At 40.1% G+C, this 21005-nt stretch overlaps 1 protein-coding gene across 1 annotated transcript in view; it reads left to right on the forward strand.

Annotated features, from left to right (window-relative positions):
• The first annotated feature begins 848 nt into the window (after positions 1-848).
• Positions 849-21005, forward strand: part of PLPPR4 (phospholipid phosphatase related 4) — a 53582-nt gene continuing 33425 nt past the window's right edge. The window contains exon 1 of the mRNA XM_056139036.1: positions 849-1025. Within this exon, the coding sequence (XP_055995011.1) occupies positions 948-1025 (78 nt within the window). The 5' untranslated portion in view covers positions 849-947. The remainder of the gene's footprint in view (positions 1026-21005) is intronic.

A 21005-nucleotide genomic window follows, 5' to 3' on the forward strand; every position in this document is an offset into this window, starting at 1 on the left:
CGTGTTTTCTATTTACTGTTTATTTTCTTTTATATCGTCTGGCACAGCTGGGTTACCAAAATAACCACAAAATTCAGAACAGTTAATCAAAACACCAGCGAGATGAAGGATTTGAGCAGCCAATGTCTGAGGAAGGTCTTCCTTGCATGGATAATATTGGAATGCCAGCAAGGGTCACAGGCTGTGTGGGGTGGTGAACTGAGAGGGTGCTCTGCCCTTAGGGCTAAGGGACACTACCCACACAGCTGCCACCCAGAACACTGACACGAAGTGTTTGTCAGTTGGTCGGAAGGCACCTAGGAGGACTGTGAGCAGAGCCTCCAAGGAAGGGACATCATTCCTGGAAGCCCTAGACTTTCAGGAGTTCCCACAGGAGCCTACTTCTCGGGATGGTCTCTGTTTTCATTCCTGTGGCTCAGTGAGCCAGAGATGTGTCTCTTGTCCCCCAGCACCCCTCAAGTGCCAACTATTCCTGGAGGGCTTTAGGACGTTGCCCAGGGAGTTGTGGTGCTTCTAGAGCAGCTCCGATGGCTTCTGCTGCAGAATTCAGGGGTGCGTCCCCCTTTTTGAGTCTTGACGTCAAGCTCAGACACCCATGAAGCCCAAGCAAGGGCGGTGGAGAGCTGAGAGGGAGGGTGGTGGGGAGGGGAAGCCATTGCAGCAACAGCTTGGAGGAGGAGGAGACTGGGCTTCTCTCGAGGAGGACAGCGGGTGCAGGAGCCAGAGTCGGGGCGGGAGCCGACCTGCGGCTCGGGAGGCGCCGAGTTGCTGCAAAGAGGGGTGGGGAGAGGCGGAGGCGCTGCATGCAGCGCGCTGGCTCCAGCGGTGCCCGCGGGGAATGTGACATCAGCGGCGCGGGGCGCTGGCGGCGGGAGCAGAGCGCTCGCCAGGGCTACGCCGTGCACACCTCGCCCGGGGGCGGACGCGGGCCCCGGCCGGCAGCAGGCATGTCGGCGAAGGAGAGGCCGAAGGGGAAAGTGATCAAGGACAGCGTCACCCTTCTGCCCTGCTTCTACTTCGTGGAGGTGAGTTGGCCCCGCGCCTTGGCAATGCAGATCCGCGGGGCTGCACTGGTGGAGTTGGAGGCGCGCCGCTGTCCCCAGATGCCCAACCTTCTCCCCTGCCCCCAGTGTCTCTGGAGCTCTCTGGGAGCACGACTGCCAGTGTCTGCAAGCCCAGGTGATACCCGCTGGCGGTGTCGCTGGTGTCACTGGCTGTGGGTGGCTGGCCGGGAAGAGTACCTGGCTGGGTGGGAGCGTGCGGGTTAGTCCCTGCCCTCCTGGGTGCCTGCGTGCGCTTAGGCCCAGGAGGGGCAGAAAGGTATTTTGGGAGCCTTGTCTTCAGTCTTGGAGAACCCATCTAAAATTCGGTGAGCTTTCAGATGCGAATTCAAATGCACAGCTGCGGTGTATGAGAGTTGGGGATGTTTACATAGTGTAAGGGCTATGGACTGTTTCCACATCACCAAACAGCAACAAAATCCTTCCATTATAATTACTGTGGTGCTCACCTCTGCTTCTAAAATTGGGTCTAAGCTGTGGGCATCAGGCCCTCTTCCATGGTTAACGAAAATTAAATATACAACAATATATTCATGCCCATATGTCTTGCATACATATGCTTATGTCCTTATTTATGATAGCAGTAGGTGCATAATTTATCTAAATAATGCAGTGGTATTTTACATCATTTGTATATTGCCTACGTTCTATGATGAACAGTATTACAGATAGACAATTACATGTGTATTGTTCATAATGAATCTCCAACTTACCAGAACACACAATTTAAGGGAGAAACAATTTATGGGAAGGTTATCAAGATTGACAGGTACAGTCATTCCATGCCCTGTGCTCTGTTTCACTGGAAGACATTTTTAAGCAAGAAGCTTATTAGATCATAAGTGTCTACCTGAGATGCATTGTACAGGTTTCCTAAAATCAGATGTTTAGGCATAAATTGATGCTGTTTATTTCATCAGAGTCTTGGTTGTAAAGCAGTATAAGACTGTTGCTTAATTATAGAAGTCCTTCCCTGGCCGTCTTCTCAGCCAAATATGGAGGTTTAGCACTTCCAAGTACATATTGTAGATTCTGCAGATTGCTATTCTGTACTGGATGATCATAAGCTTGCCTGTGTTGTTAGATAGATATTGCCTCAAAACTTAGGGAAAGGAACATTGTTAGATTGTTCTTATAGAAAATATTAGTAGAAAATATTAGCTGTGTAATTATGTTAGGTGCCACACATTTTAAAAATATTTTCAGTTTTCAGATATGTGATTTGCATAAGTCTCAGAGAAATAATGGTACTGCTTTATACACTACCCATAGATAAGAAGAAAGACAGATCTGTTTCTTTAAAGTAACTCATTCATTCACTTATTTTGCCTTTCCATTTTTCACAGTGGTTTTTGATGCCAGAATTTAGGTAATTTTGTTGAAAGATAGAGAGCAAAGGAACAAAAACATGGGATACTGGCCTTCAAGTTCAATTCTGTCTGTCTTGATTTGTCTAATAGCTAATCTGTAGTTTAGTTTTGTACTAGTTTTTCATTCTTATCTGGATGGTGGATCTGTCTAAAGGAAATCAGTTCATTTCTGGGTTCTACCTCCAGGCTGAAGAAGCCTGAGCTAGAGTTGATTACATATGGATTGCAGCTTTATGGCTTCAAGAAAAGCACTTTCTTGAAAGACAGTGCAAAACAGTGAATTAAGCAGGTGCCTTTAAAAATATATGCATGAGGGCCAGAGAGATAGTACAGTGGGCAAAGCACTTGCTTCGTATGTGTTCTAACCTGGGTTTGATCCCTGGTAGTCCTTGTGGTCCCCTGAGCTCCAATAGGTCTGATTCCTGAGTACAGAGCCAGGAGTAAACCCTGAGCACAACCTCATGTGGTTCATCTCCCCACAGCCTCTAAAAAACAGAAAGAACAAAAATTGTGTGTGAATTTTGAGGTATATTTAACAGGAATATATGTACCTTCACCTCATAATGCATTTGAAATGCATTCTCATAAACAAATATGTCATACATATTACTTCTCTCCAAGGAGTATTGAATAGTCCAAAGTCATGTTATATATTACTTGATCTATTTAGATATATTTAGATCTATTTAGACATAACCTACAAACTCCTTCACAGGGTGATGCGTAGAACAATTATTTGAAGACTATTTTTGGTTTTAGAATGGCATTTATGACATTAAGTCTTGGGGGTAACAGACTTAATAGGGAGAGCCGTACAAGTGGATGCAAATCATCTCCCTGAAACTTAAATATATGATAAACCATGAAGAGGCACCTAGAAAATGGGAGAAAACATTAGTGCACAATTACTTAAGGGGTTGACAGGGTGCACCACCGATTTATTTGGAATGACTCATTTTGAAGCTCGGGAAAACGAGTTTTGCATATTCTCTGAGGAATGAATAAATATAGCATGAATTAATGTCAGTATAATGCTTTGGAGTAATGATGCTCTGTTTTACAGCACAGTTTTCTAAGACAGTGGTAACTAAAATGGATTAATGATAGATTAGTGAATCTTTTGCCATCAGCTATTGGTCCAAGGCACACATTTCGAACCTTTTATATTACTTCAAACAATATTTTATTTAACCAAAAAAAGGTGAAAAGAACCATATTTTCAGAACAAAACAGGCTCTGGGTTTAAAGTCAGCAACAACATGAAAAACTTGAACTTTGCTTTTCTTTAAAAAAGTCAGACTCCTTTCAATTGTTATTCAAGGCCAGGGATATAGCTCAGCAGCTCAGTGGTAGAACCTTCATGCCTTGCATGCGTGAGACTCTGAGTTTGATACCCAGCACAGCAACATATAATACTAAAAATAATTGAATGTCATGTAATATCACATGAATTTCTACTCATGATATGGATGCAATAGGAAGCAACTTTAACTAGGAAACTGAAGGGGAAACAATTCTCAGTGAGATCAAAAGAGGCTAACACTATGTTAGACAGAATTATGACAGGGAAAAGGTAGCATGATTTATTAATGAAATTCCAGAACTCACAATAATATTAGCCTAATTCAAATACTACCACTACAATATACTACCTAAGTAACTTTGGCCAAGCCACTTCTCTCATTCTTTGAGATATAGCAGAAATTGTACACTATAAAAACAAATACACATATATATCCATATAGAACAGAAAATTAACTCATAACTTAAAATATTCTAATAAAGCATGAAAGACATAAAGCAATATTCCTTACCTCAAATTGGCATTTGTGATGTATTTTAGCTTCTTTCAACTAAATTTCAATTTCAATTAATGTCCTTGATCTGAGTAAATATTTTCAAAAATTTACTTCTAGAATGATCTCAAGGAATTAAATCCTAACAAGGAATAAAGTTCCTAAAAACTCTTGGGAGGAGTTTTTATTGTTCAGAAGTTACCTTTTCCCAATTTCTAGAAGTAACTTTGGTTGCAAGGTTCATTTTCATCTTCATAGTTCTAAATAGAAGAGCAAATAATTGAGTGCTTTGTGCAAGTTGTACAACAATGACGTATGACTTTCTTTCATGAAACACTCAATGAGAATAAATCAAAATTCTTTACATGTACCATCTTGTCCACTCTTCAAAGATTCTTGGTAAGAAAGAAGCCATTATTATCCATGTTTCAAAGAAAACTGAATTGAAACTCATGAAAGTTAAGCATCTTGCCCAAGTTTACAAAAGAAATTTAGTAGCCAATGTGAACTCAGAGTGTATGCTTTTTACACTGTTTCTTTCAGCTTGTTGCAAAGTTACTTCCAGTAATTTCTCACTGGTAAAAATTGGAAGATGTAGATTAAGATAAGAGCACATTGACTAAAATTATAGTTTTTCCTGATATCAGACTAAACACTCGGTGTTGGTGGACACTACACATTCTCCCCATGCCGATTTGTTAGTTAGCATCAAGCTTTCCAATAAGTCCTGTAACCAAGTGCAGAGAAAGAACAGGACAGTGGCAATCCATTTGTGTAGTGACAGTAGGTGTCTAATTATATTCCTGTGGGCACTGGTGATACTCAACTTCTAAAATCAAGTTATCTTGTCCTTGTTCTTCACCAAATTGGATGCTAAATGAACAGTTACTGAATGAAATTCATTCCTTTTACACCTTTGGTTTATGCTGTCAGTTGTTTGCAGATAAAGGGGCATATAGTTGACAGTTACTAAATATATCACTATTTTAAATTGACTTTTTAAAAAACATGATTTTCAACACATCTCATTTTATAAGTTTGAAAATTTAGTTTTGTATTGCTCAACTTGAGGAAAGACAGATTGCGTTGTGAAAGAAACTCCCCATCAAGCACATTTAAGACCTTATGAGGTTGAACAGAAAAGTAGATCATAACAATGTGTTTGGAAAAAAATGCTTCATTTGCCTTTACAATTCCACTTTCTAAGTGATAGATGTATCACATATGGTGGCAATTCAAGTAAGCAGCATGGCTAGATTTAGTAAAAGGTCTTTCTAACTTAATAATTCTGCATTCCATGTGATAAGGTTGATTGCATATTTTTGCCTAATGCATTTCCACTGTGCAGAACATTGAAATGACCCCACATGTGTTCAGTTGCACAAATGTTGCACTCATTACAAAAGACTTAGGTTTAAGTCAATTAAGTATGCAGTGAATGAAACGTTACCAAGTATGCTAAAAAGATAATTTTTTTTTCATATGAGTCTCTCTGAGTGGAGCTGGAGAACTTGCAGTGTCAGGGATCGAATTTGGAGAATCATCATGCAAAACAAGAGCTCTCAGCCTTCTTAGAGTTATCTTCCCATTCCTAGATATAAATGCTTAATAAATAAAAAAATATGTGTAGATACTCTGGTTTATTAAATATATTTTATTATAAATCTGATATTTAATTTATTGAAGTCAAAGAGTTTTTAGTAACCTAAATGTAAGAATATATAATTTTGGATTATTTGGGGGTCACATCCAGTGATGCTCAGGGATTACTTCTTGCTCTGCTCTCAGGAATTATTTTCAGTAGCACTCGGGAGACCATATGGGGTCTCAGGGATTGAAAACAGGTTGGCCACAAGCAAGGTGAGTACCCTACCCTCTGGAAGGAAATATATATATATATATATATATATATATATATATATATACACACACACATAGATAGTTTGAACTTTCTTATTTTTCTTACATACATACACAAACACAGCAACAAGAATATCATCTTCATCTATCTCTCTTACTCTCTTCGGTTAGCATAAAATGAACAATATCAAGGAAACATGTGTGAGATGGAGTGTATAATGACAATAGTGTAGCACTATAGCACTGCTCTCCCGTTGTTCACCGATTTGCTCGAGCGGGCCCAGTAATGTCTCCATTTTGAGACTTGTTGTTACTGTGTTTGGCATATTAATACATCGTGGGTAGCTTTCCAGGCTTTGCCATGGGCAAGATACTCTCAGTAGCTTGCTGGGCTCTCCGAGACGGGCAGAGGAATTGAACCCGGCTTGGCTGGACTGGCTGCGCGCAAGGCAAATGCCCTACCACTGTGCTATGGCTCCAGCCCCATGCTATCGCTCAGCCCCTGCTATCGATCACGATCATGATCATCCTGTTGTTCGTTGATTGCCTCGAGCAGGCACCAGTAATGTCTCCTTCTTCCCAGCCCTGAGATTTTAAAAGAGCCAATGCTCTTTCAGGGTTAGGAGAATGAGACCCATCATTGTTACTGGTATTTGGCATATTGAGTACAACACGGGAAGTTTGCCAGACTCTGCCGTGCAGGCAGATACTTTTGGTAGCCGGCCGGGTTCTTCAAAGTAAGAATGAGATAATAAGATGTCTTCTGGGAGCTGGGTTTTATAGTCTCTAAACCTTGGCCATTGATTGGACCACCTGGAGCCGGTGGCAGCTGGTGGGTGTGACACCTACCTACTGGAAGATGGGGGATCTGGGTGGAGAAGGCCCAGTCCCAATTCGAACAGGCTTAGAGATCCCATCCCTGGTACCCCCATGCCTGGGTTCCTCTGCCGGTCCCTCCAGGCATGAGGCTCATCCAGACATGTGGAGAGTGATCTCAGCATGGCTGTGGCTGGATCTGGAGGTCTTCGGCTGCCAGGGCTCAGGTCGGGGTGGGGAGGGAAGCTCAACCCACGCCCCTCCAAGGGGCCTGGGTTAGGACAGCCAGGTGCGGGGGCAGGAGACTCTGCCCGCAGAGAACAAAGGAAATAAAGGAATGGGAGTTGAGCCCTGGAGAGCTTTGGAAGATCCAGCACGTGGGCAGAGTCAGTCTCCCAGAGTCACACCTGGTTGACTTTTGGTTGGTTTTTGATTGGAGGAGGCACACCTCACCTCATGTTCAGAGGTTCTGAGGTTATTCCTGCACTCAGGAGTCCCTCCTGATTGTTTCTAAAGTGCATTATTTCAAAATGAAATATAAATGCACAGAAATATGTTAAGAGGGTGGGAAATACATTAAATTTTAAGGCTAGATAATCCAGATCAATTCAAGCAGTTTTTATTTTATTTGGGAGATTGGTGGGTTGGGTCATACTGGCAGTGCTCATCAGTGACTCCCTAATCTAGAATGGGAATCTTTTTTCCTCAAAATTTTATTTTATTGAAAGATCATGATTTACAAAGTTATTCATAGTGGGATTTTAGACATATGATATCCCCTCACTGGTCCCACCACTAGTTGTCAACTTCCCTCCACCAGCATTCCCGGGTTCCCTGTCTCACCCTCTCTCCTCCCCTAGCCTGCCATCTCCACAGGTGCCTTTTAAAGTTTGGTTTTTAAAGTTTAGGTCTCATGATTCAATGTTGTTGACTCTGTGGTTTGATATTTAGTTCTATCAAGGAATCTTATTATTTGCTACAATTAAGAAATGGTGGGTACTTCCCAGAAGGAAGAAAACAAAACCTGTATTAAGTTTTTGTCAAACATAATAATATCAAGACATGGTGTTCAAATTGCACTAGCCAGGGTGTTGTTGCTTAAATCAAGATTTTTTTTTAACTTCTTCATGTTAGGATGATAGTAAACAGTGATTTTAACTCCTGAATACAATGCCTAGTTATTTACCCTGTAGTACTAGAACCCATTAAAGCCCTGAAATATAGTTAATTCTATATATAGCATTGAAATTAGTTAAAACCTCCAGTATAATTTCAAGTCAATTGCATTTAAGCTTTATGATTCTGTTATGCTGAAGCAGAAGTACTCCAGAAGATACTAATTGTATTAAGGGATTGCCTGAATATCTATCCCCATCCCCCTATATTTTTTTTAAATCTTCAAAATAGTAGCTCAGAGAGCTAAACATCTTTTTGGAGACACATGATAATTAAATCAAGGAGCTAAAATTGGAGTGGTTAACCATTTTGCTTTTCACTCCATTGCCATTGCACCATGCTACCTCACACATGCTTCGATAATGCCCAACTTAATGATAACATGGAATAAGGAGAGGAGCTTCTACCTTAACTTCCCTAAATTCATGATACCCGCAGGCAGGTTCTTGGAAGATTCTGAGTTTGTCTTTATTTGGCAACTATACTTGGTGTTGTTAGCACAATCTCCACATTCATCACGGTCATCAAGGTCCTCCCGTTGTTCATCGATTTGCTCGAGCGGGCCCAGTAACGTCTCCATCATGAGACTTGTTACTGTGTTTGGCATATCGAGTACGTCACGGGTAGCTTGCCAGGCTCTGCCGTGCGGGCGAGATACTCTCGGTAGCTTGCCAGGCTCTCCGAGAGGGACAGAGGAATCGAACTCGGGTCGGCCATGTTGGCTGCGTGCAAGGCAAACGCCTTACCCACTGTGCTATCGCTCCAGCCCAATCTCCATATTACCTTATTTAAATCTGACATGGATTAAATCAAAATTATAGAGAGGAGCTGGCAATGTTTTTGTTTTCCCTATTTAAAAAAATAATTTACTTTTTGGGACTCCAGATATCATACAGTGGGTAAGGCTGTTTGCCTTGCAAATGGCTGACCTGGGTTTGATCCCCAGCCTTCTATATGGTCCTGCATGTCTTCCGAGAGTGATGAGCCAGGAGTAAGCCTGGAGCACTTGGTGGGTGTAGTCCCAAAAATAAAATAATAATTTAATAATAATAATTTACTTTCAAATTATAGTTTAGGTAACAGGGTTGCAATGGTTCTGAATGCTTCTAATACATTTACTGTTGCCCCATCATTTTCCTTATGTCACCTCTACCCTCTCTTATTAGTCAATTTTATACTCCAAAATCAAGAGCTTTTTAAATCATACTATCATGTCTATTTTTTTTTGTTTCTCTACATTCCACAGATGAGTGAGAAAATCCAGCATTTTTTCTCTCTGGCTTATTTCACTTATTATGACGCCCTCCATTTCCATCCTTGTGGCGGTGAACTTTAAGACACCATCTTTTCTTAGAGCTGAGTAGTATTCCATTGTGTGTATGTATCACAACTTCTTTATGCACTCATATTTCTTTGGGCACTTGAGTTGTTTCTACACCCTGGCTATTATACTAAGCACTATGATAAACATAGGTGTGTGTGAATGTTTACAAATTAATGTTTTTGTATTTGGGAAGTATATGTAAAAAAGTGGAATGCTGGGTAAGATGGAAACTCAATTCTAAAAATTTTTGAGAAATCCCCATAGAGGCTGATATTCCCAACAGTGAATGAGGGTTTTTGTTTTGTTTTTTTTTCCCACCACTTCCCCACCAGCAGTTGTTATTTCTGGTATTTTTGATATGTGCTATTCTCATTGGTGTGAGGCAACATCTCATTGTAGTTCTGATTTTCATTTCCCTGATAGTAAGTGACACTGAACACTTTTTATATGCCTGTCAGTCATCCAAATGTCTTCTTTGGGGAATTATTTGTTTTTCTCCTCTCCCTATTTTTAATATGTATATATTTTTACTGTTGTTCTTGAGCTTTGTGAGAGCTTTATATTTGTTGGATATTAGCCCTTTATCTGATGTATTGTGTGTAAGTACATTTTTCCATTCGATGGGGTATATATTTATTTCAGCTGGAGTTTCTTTTGCCATGAAAATACACAAACTCCTTTCATGAAAAATAAAAGGAAATAAAAAAGAAAATTGTGTGTGTAGAAGACATGATGTTTGTCTACCTAAAAGGAATATGTTCTTGCATGCAGCTGACCCAGGTTTGATCCCTGGCACCCAATAAAGTGATGATCCCGTGTCACAGAGCCAGGAGTAAGCTCTGAATCCCAATGGATATTACCCCCAAACAAAACAAACAAACAAACAAACCACACAAAAATCAAAGTGCTTGCTTCACAGCACATATACTAAATTTGTGCCAGAGTGATAGTACAGTGGGTAAAGCAGATGCCTTGTGTATGGCCAAACTGTGTACAACATCTCGCAACCTATATGGTTCCCTGGGCTGTCAGAAATGATCACTAAGCACAGAACCAGGTGTAATCTCTGAGCACTAGTGAGTGTGGCACCAAAACAAACAAACAAATGGATGATTTCTTTGGGATAGCACCCATGACAACCAGGAGTATCCTGTGGAGACCGAATGAGGCAAGAGAGAGGGAATATTTGGAACAGAATGTTTAAGAAAGTAGAATGCATTGTTCTGTGAGAGTGGTGGAGTGTGAGGTAAAGAATCTAAAGAGATAATAAAAACAAAAAGGCCAATGTAGACTGGATTATGAGGGGAAAAAAACACTCGGAAATCGATTTCGAAGGAATTCTATTTCTAAATGTGTATATCCATGTTACAATGGAAGGGATTTAATCTGTGAACAAACCATAAGTGTGTGTAAGTGTGTGTTTTAGACTTGTCAAGTAGAAGGGATCTGAAATGGGATTTTTTACTCTTTCTTTTGGAAGGCATAGAAGATATTACAGTTGTCTTCCCCTCAGTATATGTGTCCAGCACAGGCTATTTTTCAAACAACATTTTTTAAAATTTAATTAATAGTTTAAGGTTTCCCCATGTGGGGCAGCTGTTAGTCACAACTTCATAAATTGCCAAGAGGTTAAGTGGTGTCATCCACTGAAGCATTTAGCACAGGACTAAACACTCAAACATGAGTTAGCGATTATTATCACCACCAAGTTGGTTGGAGGAGCGACAGCACAGCGGTAGGGCTTTTGCCTTGCACGCAGCCAACATGGCCGACCTGAGTTCGATTCCTCCACCCCTCTCGGAGAGCCCGGCAAGCTACTGAGAGTATCTTGCCCGCATGGCAGAGCCTGGCAAGCTCCCCATGACGTATCCGATATGCCAAACACAGTAACAACAAAGTCTCCAATGGAGACGTTACTGAGCCCGCTCGAGCAAATCGATGAACAACTGAACAACGGGAGGGCCTTTATCTTTTTATCTTATCTTAATTAATAGTTTAGTTAGGCTGTGTTTTGTTTGAGCACCACATCAGCAGTGCTCTAGGGATCAGGGTTTTCTCCTGGTGGTGGTTAGGGGACCACACCATCAGTCCCAGGAATAGAACCTAGGTTTCCTGCAGTGCAAAGCAGGAGCTGTGGCCCTTTGAGTTGTCTTTCCAGTTCCAATGTGTCCTTTATTTTTTCTTTTTTCTTTTTTGCGATTTTTATACATTTTATTTTCATAAAGTAGTTCACAATTATTCATTACAGATAATATTCAAACACCCATTCCACCAGCAAGTATCTTCCCACCAGAGTAAGAGGGAAGTGTGTGAAAGTTGTTGTATTTCATTCTGGAGCCATTTAAGCCCATATATAAGAGAATACAAGCAAGTATGTTAAAACCAAACAAATGTGTACTACTTTAGGTACATCAGTGGCCGAGCGCTCCAGGAAATACTGCATCACTCTCTTTCTGGAACTTTAGTTTATAGTCTCTGGATCTTGGCCGTTGATGGGATGATCCAGGGGCAGTTTGTGGGTGTGACTGCCAAGCTACTGGAAAACTGGGAATCTGGGGGAAGAAGGCTCAGTCCTGATCCAAGCGGGCTTGGAGATCTCAGCCACGGGTCCCGCATACCTGGGTTTCTCTGCTGGTTCCTTCATGGGTAAAGTTCTCTGAGTGTGTGCAGAGCAGCCTTGAGCATGGCTATGGCTGGGTTCTGGAGGTTTTTGGCTACTGGGGTTCTGCTTGGGGCAGGGAAGGAAACTCAATCCGTCCCCCACCAAGGTGCCCTGGTGAAGACAGCCTGGCACTGGGTCAGGACATTCTGCATTTTTTTGTTTTAAGTGAGGAAATTTCTTAGTTCCAGATTAAGTCTAAGAAAATCTCAGACCAGGTTTGAATCTTTCTTGTATCACAAATGAGAAAATTACAGCTTTAAACTATTAGTGATTACCTAAAATCACAATATAGGTAATACAAAATCATGAATAGATTCTTAGTCCCTTGACTGCTGTTCTAGCCCTTGTTCCTAATTATTTCTATTTCTAGAATTCCTAAAATTAGAGTTTCCCCTTGGATTATAACACTTAAAATGCAGGTCATTCTAATTCTACATATGAACAAATTGTGCTAGATGTTTGAAGGTTATCTGGGGCAGGGTAAACAGTCATGACACCACATTGCATTAAATAACATGCTAAACCAGTTATGAATTAATGGTCCTCCCTCGAAAATTGTTAAGAACTCGAAAAGTGTGATTAAAACTAAATATTAGAAAATTAAAAACACTGCCTTTGTCATTGCCTAACTGCCCACCTAGAGTTTTACAGTATTTTTCATTGTTGAGGTATCTGACAAACTAGAGGAAAGAAAAAATATTAGAAGGAGTATAAATGTAGTTTTCAGGAGAAAAAATAAAAGTAGTTTGCAGGATCAATAATAAAGTAAAATTAAATCAATAAAATTTCCATTGCATTTTAATGTTTTTACATACATTGTGTCATTTTATTCTTTAACTGACTTTAACTACAACTAAATAGTAAGTATTAACTCTTTCACAGATTAAGTAACAGATTCAAGGAAGTCCAAGAACTTGTCAAAACTCAGTAATGCTATTCTTTTTGATGACCCCAAGGAAAAAAACTTGTCTAAACTGTGAAATGTCTAATTACGAATACCTCAAATTTCTATGCTTTCTGTCTAGAATTGGCTTAGAAATGTATTTCTAAATAATTTTAAAATATATTAATTTCTTCATGATCAAGTAGATTTTTTTCAATGGGAAAACCAAGGATAGAAATGCTAATTTTGACACAAATATTATTGAGTTCTTTTTTCTTTCAGTAATTAGACACCAAATCAATTACCCTTTAGGTCCATTATAGTTTGGTTGTTTTATAATCATAAAACATTTATGTTACTCAACAAAAGACAGCTATATGATGGCTCTGTAGATACTATAAAACTGATAATTATATAGGTGGAAAGATAGTGCAGCAAGCATGGTGTTTGCATTGTATCCAACCAATGTGGATTCGATCCCTGACATCCTTTATCCCAAGCCTGCCAGAAATGATTGCTGAACAGAGGAAGGAGTAAGCCTAGGTACTGCCAGGTGTGGACTCAAAACAATAAAACAGAAAGAAAACCTTGTATTAGTATATGTGAAGCTCTGGTTCCAATCCCTGGCACTACTGTATATGTGTATATACAGATATAAGTATATATAGATTGATACAAAATAAATCTGATGTCAGTTAAAGAGAAAGTTAGCGATAGCACAGCGGGTAGGGCGTTCGCCTTACAAGCGGCCAACATGGCCGACCCGAGTTCGATTCCTCCGCCCCTCTCGGAGAGCCCGGCAAGCTACCGAGAGTATTCGATATGCCAGACACAGTAACAACAAAGTCTCCAATGGAGACATTACTGGGCCAGCTCGAGCAAATCGAGCAAAGGATAATATACATAATTATAATCAGCGCATTTTGATTAAAAGACCAACAAACTATTTTATTAACTTGGATGGAGAACAGTGGAAATACATATATATCATATATGTTGTCTGCAACTTAATGTCGTCATCTAAAGCATATACTGCATCTCAGAAGTAAAATTTCTATTTAATAAAGTCCTCTTCACGTTTCAGCAGTGAAGTCTTCATGAACTGTTTCCAAAAAGGTAAATTCCAATCTGGTATTAAGTACTTTCCAAGAAGCAATGCTAAAATGTGATTCCAGAATATCTGTATGTGCCTATGAAATTATTTGTTTATGGAGTAAGTATTATTTTTCATGTGCTTTTTGGAAATTAATAATATTTAACTATTACTGGCATTTTTTCCTAACCCTAACCCATAGTAGAATTTTAGCAAATTGTCACTAAATGCCTAGATAAGGATAACTTGATCACTTGATATTCTGTTACTCATTGATTTGCTCGAGCAGGCACCAGTAATGTCTCCATTCATCCCTGTTGTGTGATAGTATAGCCCAATGTCTTCTGCTCGTTCTAGGAACACGAAGAGCCTCAAACCAATTGTTAAGGGTCTTGACAAAGAAGTCTGACCATCTCATAGGTGGGCGGCCATGCGATCTTTTGATGTCCTGTGGAATCCAGTTGGTAATGGCTCCAGTCCAGCGTTCGTCTTCAAATCTCATTACGTGTCCAGCCCATCTGATTTTCAATGCCTTGGCAAATGAGACAGCATCCCTGATTCTTGAGCATTGACGGAGGTCGGAACTCCGGATTCTTTCTCTCATTTGAGTGAAGCATGATACTCCAAGCATAGCTCTTTCGATTCCTCTTTGAGAGACCCAAATAGTGTTCTCATTCTATTTTCATAGAGCCCAGGTCTCTGAGGCATATGTTAATGCAGGAAGAACATTGCAATCGAAGAGATGTGCTCGGAGCTGGAGGGTCTTTGTCCTCTTAGTTATTTCTTCGACGCTTTTGAAGGTGTTCCAAGCCACTCTCTTCCTCCTGTGCAACTCAGGTGCCAGGTCATTCGTCATGTTGACTTCTCGACTCAGGTACACATAACTGTTGCATTCAGAGATCGTCATTCCATAGAGAGAAGGGAATGTCAGGAGCAAGACTGTTTCTCATGAACATTGTCTTTGTGAGATTCAGCTGTAATCCAACCTTTCCACAATTACGGTTGAAGTCGGTCATCATTTGTGCTGCTTGGCTGATGTTTGGTGTTATTAGAACGATGTCATCAGCAAAGCGGAGGTGGTATAGACAGTTACACCCACCAACTGCCCTGTAACGCCATCAACGGCCAGGATCCAGAGACTATAACACCAAGCTCCCAGGCTTCTTATTCTCTAGTTCTCGCTCTCCGAGAACCCGGCAGGCTACTGAGAGTATCATACCAGCACATATGCCTGAATAGGAACACCTATAAAGTTTATTTGTGTTTTCAGGCTACTGAGAATATCCCACCCACATGGCAGAGCCTGGCAAGCTATTCGTGGTGTATTCGATATGCCAATACAGTAAATACAATGAGTCTCATTTCCCTGACCCTGAATATGGCAGCATTGAGAAGGATGTGGAAGGAGAGGCTGATAAAATCTCAAGGCCGAACTAGGCTGTCAAAATGAAGAAAGACAAAAATGACTGTTCTTCCAGTGCATGTACTCTGGCATCTGATGCATCCATCGAGGACCTGATGGCACAAGTGTGAAATGTCTGTACTATAAGATACTAATTGTATAAATTGTAGAAATAAGATCTTAGGTATCTGCCTAGATAAGGCAGAATTGATAATTATGAAAATAATTTTCCTGAACTTAATTTTTTAGTGGTCAGTGGATATTTTTGTTTGTAAAGTAATAGATTATGGGAGCCATAGAGATAGTACAGATAGTACAATAAAGCATTTGCTTTCTTAGCAGACTATTCAGCATAACATATCTATTCCCCTGAGCTTAGCCAAGACTGATCCCTGTGCACAGCAAGGGTGACCCAAAAAGAGAAAAAAAAACAATAGATGCTGAATGTTCCATTATAGATGTTGCTCTGCCTTGTTGATTTTTGAGCAAGTTAAGATTAAATAAGTCTCCAAGGCCTATATGAGTCGTCATTTCCTTATTATATTCATTTTATGATCTGGGGCATACTTACATATAATTTGAAATTTGAGAATTTTAAAAGTCATTTTATTTAAACAAAGACATAAATTTTTAATATTCATGGAAAAGCAGTTTTGTTTCACAAGGCCTAGTTTCTTAAGCTGTAGGTCCTGATCCCGTATAGAGTTGAGTAACAAAATGTGGGGGCAGCAAAAAATTGGCAACAGTAAAAGGTTTCAGAACTCACAACAACCAAAAATAAATTCAAAATCAACCATGTAATGAATCCTAGGTGTTTCTTGCAGTGTTTACTTATATTGAATTTCTTGGGTGAAACGAAGTTGCAAATGGAAATATTTTAAGAAGCCCTGGCATAAGACACACATAAAAGCAAAGGTCCTTTTATATTTATGATAGAATAAAACATTAAATACCAATGCCTGGGGGCTGGAGCGATAGCACAGCGGGTAAGGTGTTTGCCTTGCACACTGCCAACATGGCCGACACAGGTTCGATTTCCAGCATCCCATATGGTCCGCCAAGCACTGCCAGGAGCAATTCCTGAGTGTATGAGCCAGGAGTAACCCCTGAGCATTGCTGGGTGTGACCCAAAAAGCAAAAAAAAAAAATGCCTGGATTTTATAAAATAATAATCATTGATTTTTTTCCTAACTTGGCCTGCTTCTAGTTTTGTGATATTGTGTGCGTTACTCTCTCCAAAGTTCAGTTTTCTCAAAAACAGTGAAAATTGTGTTCATGCTATCTTCATGATCCTTTCATAGTATACACATTTTGTAATATGATCAACAATTTCTGATGCAAGTTCAATAAATGAATTTTCTTTTTCCCAACTACAACACCAATATCCCCTATTTTGTATAAAGTAAACATTCCCTGGGACTTTGTCATTTGTCACTTGTTATCCCTTTGATCATCAGTTTGCTGGAGGGAGTGCCAGTAACAACTCCATTGTCCTTGTCACATGCTAGTGTAACTCAGTGGTGTATTGGGGGCTCTTTCAGGGTCAGGGGAATGAGGCCTGTTATTGTTACTGTTTTGGGCCAGAATAAGCCATGAGTAGTTTACCAGGTTCTGCCATGCGGGCGGGATACTCTCGGTAGCTGATCACTTTGACTTCTTGTTACTCATCGATTTGCTTGAGCGGGAGCCAGTAACATCTCCATTCGTCCCTACCGTGTGCTAGTGTAGCCCAATGGCGTTCGTTCATTTTAGGAACATGAAGATCCTCAAACCGATTGTTCAGGATCTTGACCAAGAAGTCTGACTTACAAATTTTTGTGCTTGGATTTCAGTTATACAATGATCAAGTACCCATCCCTTCACCAGTGCCCATTTTCCACCACCACGGGTCCCAGTATCCCTCCCACCCCTCACCACCCCCATCCCACCCTGCCTCTGTGGCAGGGCGTTCCCTTTTGTTCTCTCTCTCCTTTTGGGTATTGTGGTTTGCAAAAGAGGCATTGAGTGGCAATCATGTTTGGTCTATAGTCTACTTTCAGCATGCTTCTCCCATCCTGGGAGGATCCTCCCAACACCCTTTATTTGGTGCTACCTTCTCTATCTGAGCTCCCTTTTCCCCTAGAGTGTGTGGCTGGCCTCCAAGCCATGGAGAAAAATTCCTGGTATTAATCTCGGCCACTCTTGGGTGTTAATCTCCTATTTTGTTACTTTCTGTTCCCCAGATGAATGCAATCTTTCTATGTCTATCCCTCTCTTTTCTGACTCATTTCGCTTAACATGATACTTTCCACGCGATCTTTTGATGTCTCATGGAATCCAGTCAGTAACGGCTCTAGTCCAGGAGTCATCTCCAAATCTCATTACTTGTACAGCCCATCTGATTTTTGACACTTTGGCAAAGGAGACAGCGTCCCTGATTCTTGATCGTCGACGGAGGTCAGAACTCCGATTCTTTCTCTCATTTGAGTGATACTCCATGGAAAGCTCTTTCGATTCCTCTTTGGGAGACCCGTATAGCATTCTCATCCTGTTTTCGTAGGGCCCAGGTCTCTGAGGCATATGTTAATGCAGGAAGAACAGTGGAATCGAAGAGGTGTGCCTGGAGCCAGAGGTTCTTTGCCCTCTTAGCTATTTCTTTGATGCTCTTGAAGGCATTCCAAGCCACTCTCTTCCTCCTGTGCAACTCAGGTGCCAGGTCATTCGTCATGTTGACTTTTTGACCTAGGTACACATAACTGTTGCATTCGGAGATGGTCATTCTGTTGAGAGCAAATGGAACACCAGGAATGAGACTGTTTCTCATAAACATTGTCTTCGTGAGGTTCAGCTATAGTCCGACCTTTCCACACTCACGAAGTCGGCCAGCATTTGTGCTGCTTTGCTAATCTTGGTGTTATTAGAATGATGTCATCAGCAAAGTGGAGGTGGTGTAGTTGCTGACTGTCTATGTTCACTTCTATTCATTCCCATTCCAGTAGTTGCATGACGTTCTCGAGGGTGGCACTGAAGAGTTTCGGTGAAATGGTATCACCCTGCAATACTCTCGGTATCACTCTCAGTACCTGGGACTTTAGATATTGGAAAGGCAAATCTCTAATTCCTAGAAAAGTCTCTAATTCCTAGACCTTTTTCATGGGGATCACATTGATTTGTTTAAAAAGTGCATATAACAATATGGTAACTAATTGAAATGTAGAAAGCATAAAAGAAAACCTTATTAGAATGTAGACTCATTATTTATATAAATGGAGTTGCACACACAAACACACTCATTTACAGAATGGAGACTCTGAGTCCTCTTACTTGACTTGTCAATGGGAGATAATTCACATATACTGAGCTTGTTAGTTATCACACTACTGCACGTCCTAGCTCAAAGGATTTAGTGAATACGTACTCTTTGAGACCCTACCAATCTTTATAGAGTTTAATGTTAGTTAGCGTGTTATCTCATTCCTACTTTGGACAAACTGGCAGGCTACCGAATGTAGCCTGCCCACACGGCAGAGTCTGGCAAACTCCCCGTGGCGTACCCAATATGCCAAATACCAGTAACATTGATGGGTCTCATTCTCCTAAAGAGCCTTGAATATAATCTCAGGGCTAGGATGAAGGAGACGTTACTGGGGCCTGCTCGAGGCAATCGATGACGAATAACAGCGTGTTAATAGCAGAAACTGTCCAAGTTAAATTTAACTTCTTATATCCCAACTTAGTCTCCAGGAAATAATGAAAATGACATAATCCAGATAATTAGGACAATATCAAAAGATATTCCAACTTGGTGAATAAATGACCTAATTTAAGCTGTTAGGGTAATGTTCACAAAAATCATTTTTTAAAAGGTTTGGGGACATACCCTACAGGGGTTTATCTTCTGAGTGATAATGCTAATGTTTGTGTTGTAGCAACTGACATTTGAATTATTCAAACATGTTGGACTTCGAAATGGCAATGATTTTGACATAAAACAGAAGTATTCATGGGAAAACCCTTATATAAAGATGGGCAACAATCTGTTGTGAAATATATGTTACAGAGAATACATATATATTGTTATATATTCATAAAAACATTGATATAAATTTATCCATATAGAGTCTTTTGAAACTCCTCTCTGCCCTAAATTATCATTTGGTTTTTTGTCTCTGGTTGAATTTTACCATGAATGAAGAAAATTTATTTGGCAATGCAAGATTCCTCAATATTTAAACCTATCATGTATGGTTACTTCATGGATAAATTTGGTTATAGTGACTATTTAGATGTTTAGATCAGGATATGATTAAGAGAACCTACTATTCACTAATCCCAACTGCTAAAAGCAAGAAAAAGAGTAGGGAGAAAAGAGCGGTTTAAAAAAATTTATGATGCACAAATTGTCATGTTAATCAAGAAATTGAGCAACTTCAATAAGGGAGGGAAGGAAATACAGCCTAAACTAGACGTTCACTTTTACCTTAACTTTAGATTTATTTTCTGACTGACCCTGAAAGCTAGTGGGAGTCTTTTCAGTTCTAATCAGTAATAGGGAAGAAATTGAAAAGACTTAAGTTGTGTGTTCCAACATATTTAAGAAGGACAAATGCTGCACCCTCTAGAAAATGCCTGCACAGTGGGGCTATAAAGTCTAAGAATCTCTCTTTTCAACATTCCTAGCAAGCTTGGTTGTGTCCTTTGTCACCATATTCACTTCATATGGAGATTACAGAGGTCAACACGGCATAGGATGGAAGTACAAATACCTTAGTAAGCTGAGTCTCAGTACCATGTTCTTTCCTGGATTGTTTTTCTTCCAGGCTGTATTAAAAATTGCAATGAAAGTATGAACTTCTAAGTTAGGTAAATCCAATTAGCATAATAAAGGAGGAAAGGACAGTTTGATCTTGAGGCTGGAGCTTCCCTCTTTTGAGAACAAGATCAGGTTACTTATCTCCACATGCCAGACAGCTAGGTTGTCAGTGTCTGAGGGTGCTCTAAGATTGGCGTATAGACTGTTGGTAAATAGTCGCCTAATTGATTTCTATTTGGGAAGACACATGCAACACTCTTCAGGGCTTGCTTGTGGCCCTGCATTTAGGGATCACTCCTATGGGATGCTGGATACAACAAGGATGGGCTGCGTACAAAGCAAAAACTACACTATCTTACCCAAGAACTATACTATACTATCTATACTATACCCAAGAACTATACTATCTCTCTGGAACCTTCTCACCCTGTTGCTTATTTCTCCCATATTTTCTTTCAGTTTGAAGGCCACCTCCATTCTATCTGGCCACCTGCCCAGCATTTGTGTCTGATATCAGTAGATATCTCCAAGAAAGACCTGGCAAATACAACAGTAGTTATATTTATTCATTAAAGAACTTAGTCATAAACAAGTGCTCTTTTAACAGATTTATCTATATCCTATTATGTTGTACTTTGTTTTGTTTGTATATTTATTCACATAATTTTTGACACTGCTCACAGAAAAACAGTAAAATTGTAGTTCACTTAATCCCAACAATTAGGATGTTGGAAAATAAGTTATTAATTACAATTTTCTTTCAGTATTTC

The sequence above is a fragment of the Sorex fumeus genome, unplaced genomic scaffold (genome assembly GCF_029834395.1).
Source record: "Sorex fumeus unplaced genomic scaffold, SorFum_2.1 ptg000131l, whole genome shotgun sequence".
In the NCBI taxonomy this organism is placed as follows: Eukaryota; Metazoa; Chordata; class Mammalia; order Eulipotyphla; family Soricidae; genus Sorex; species Sorex fumeus.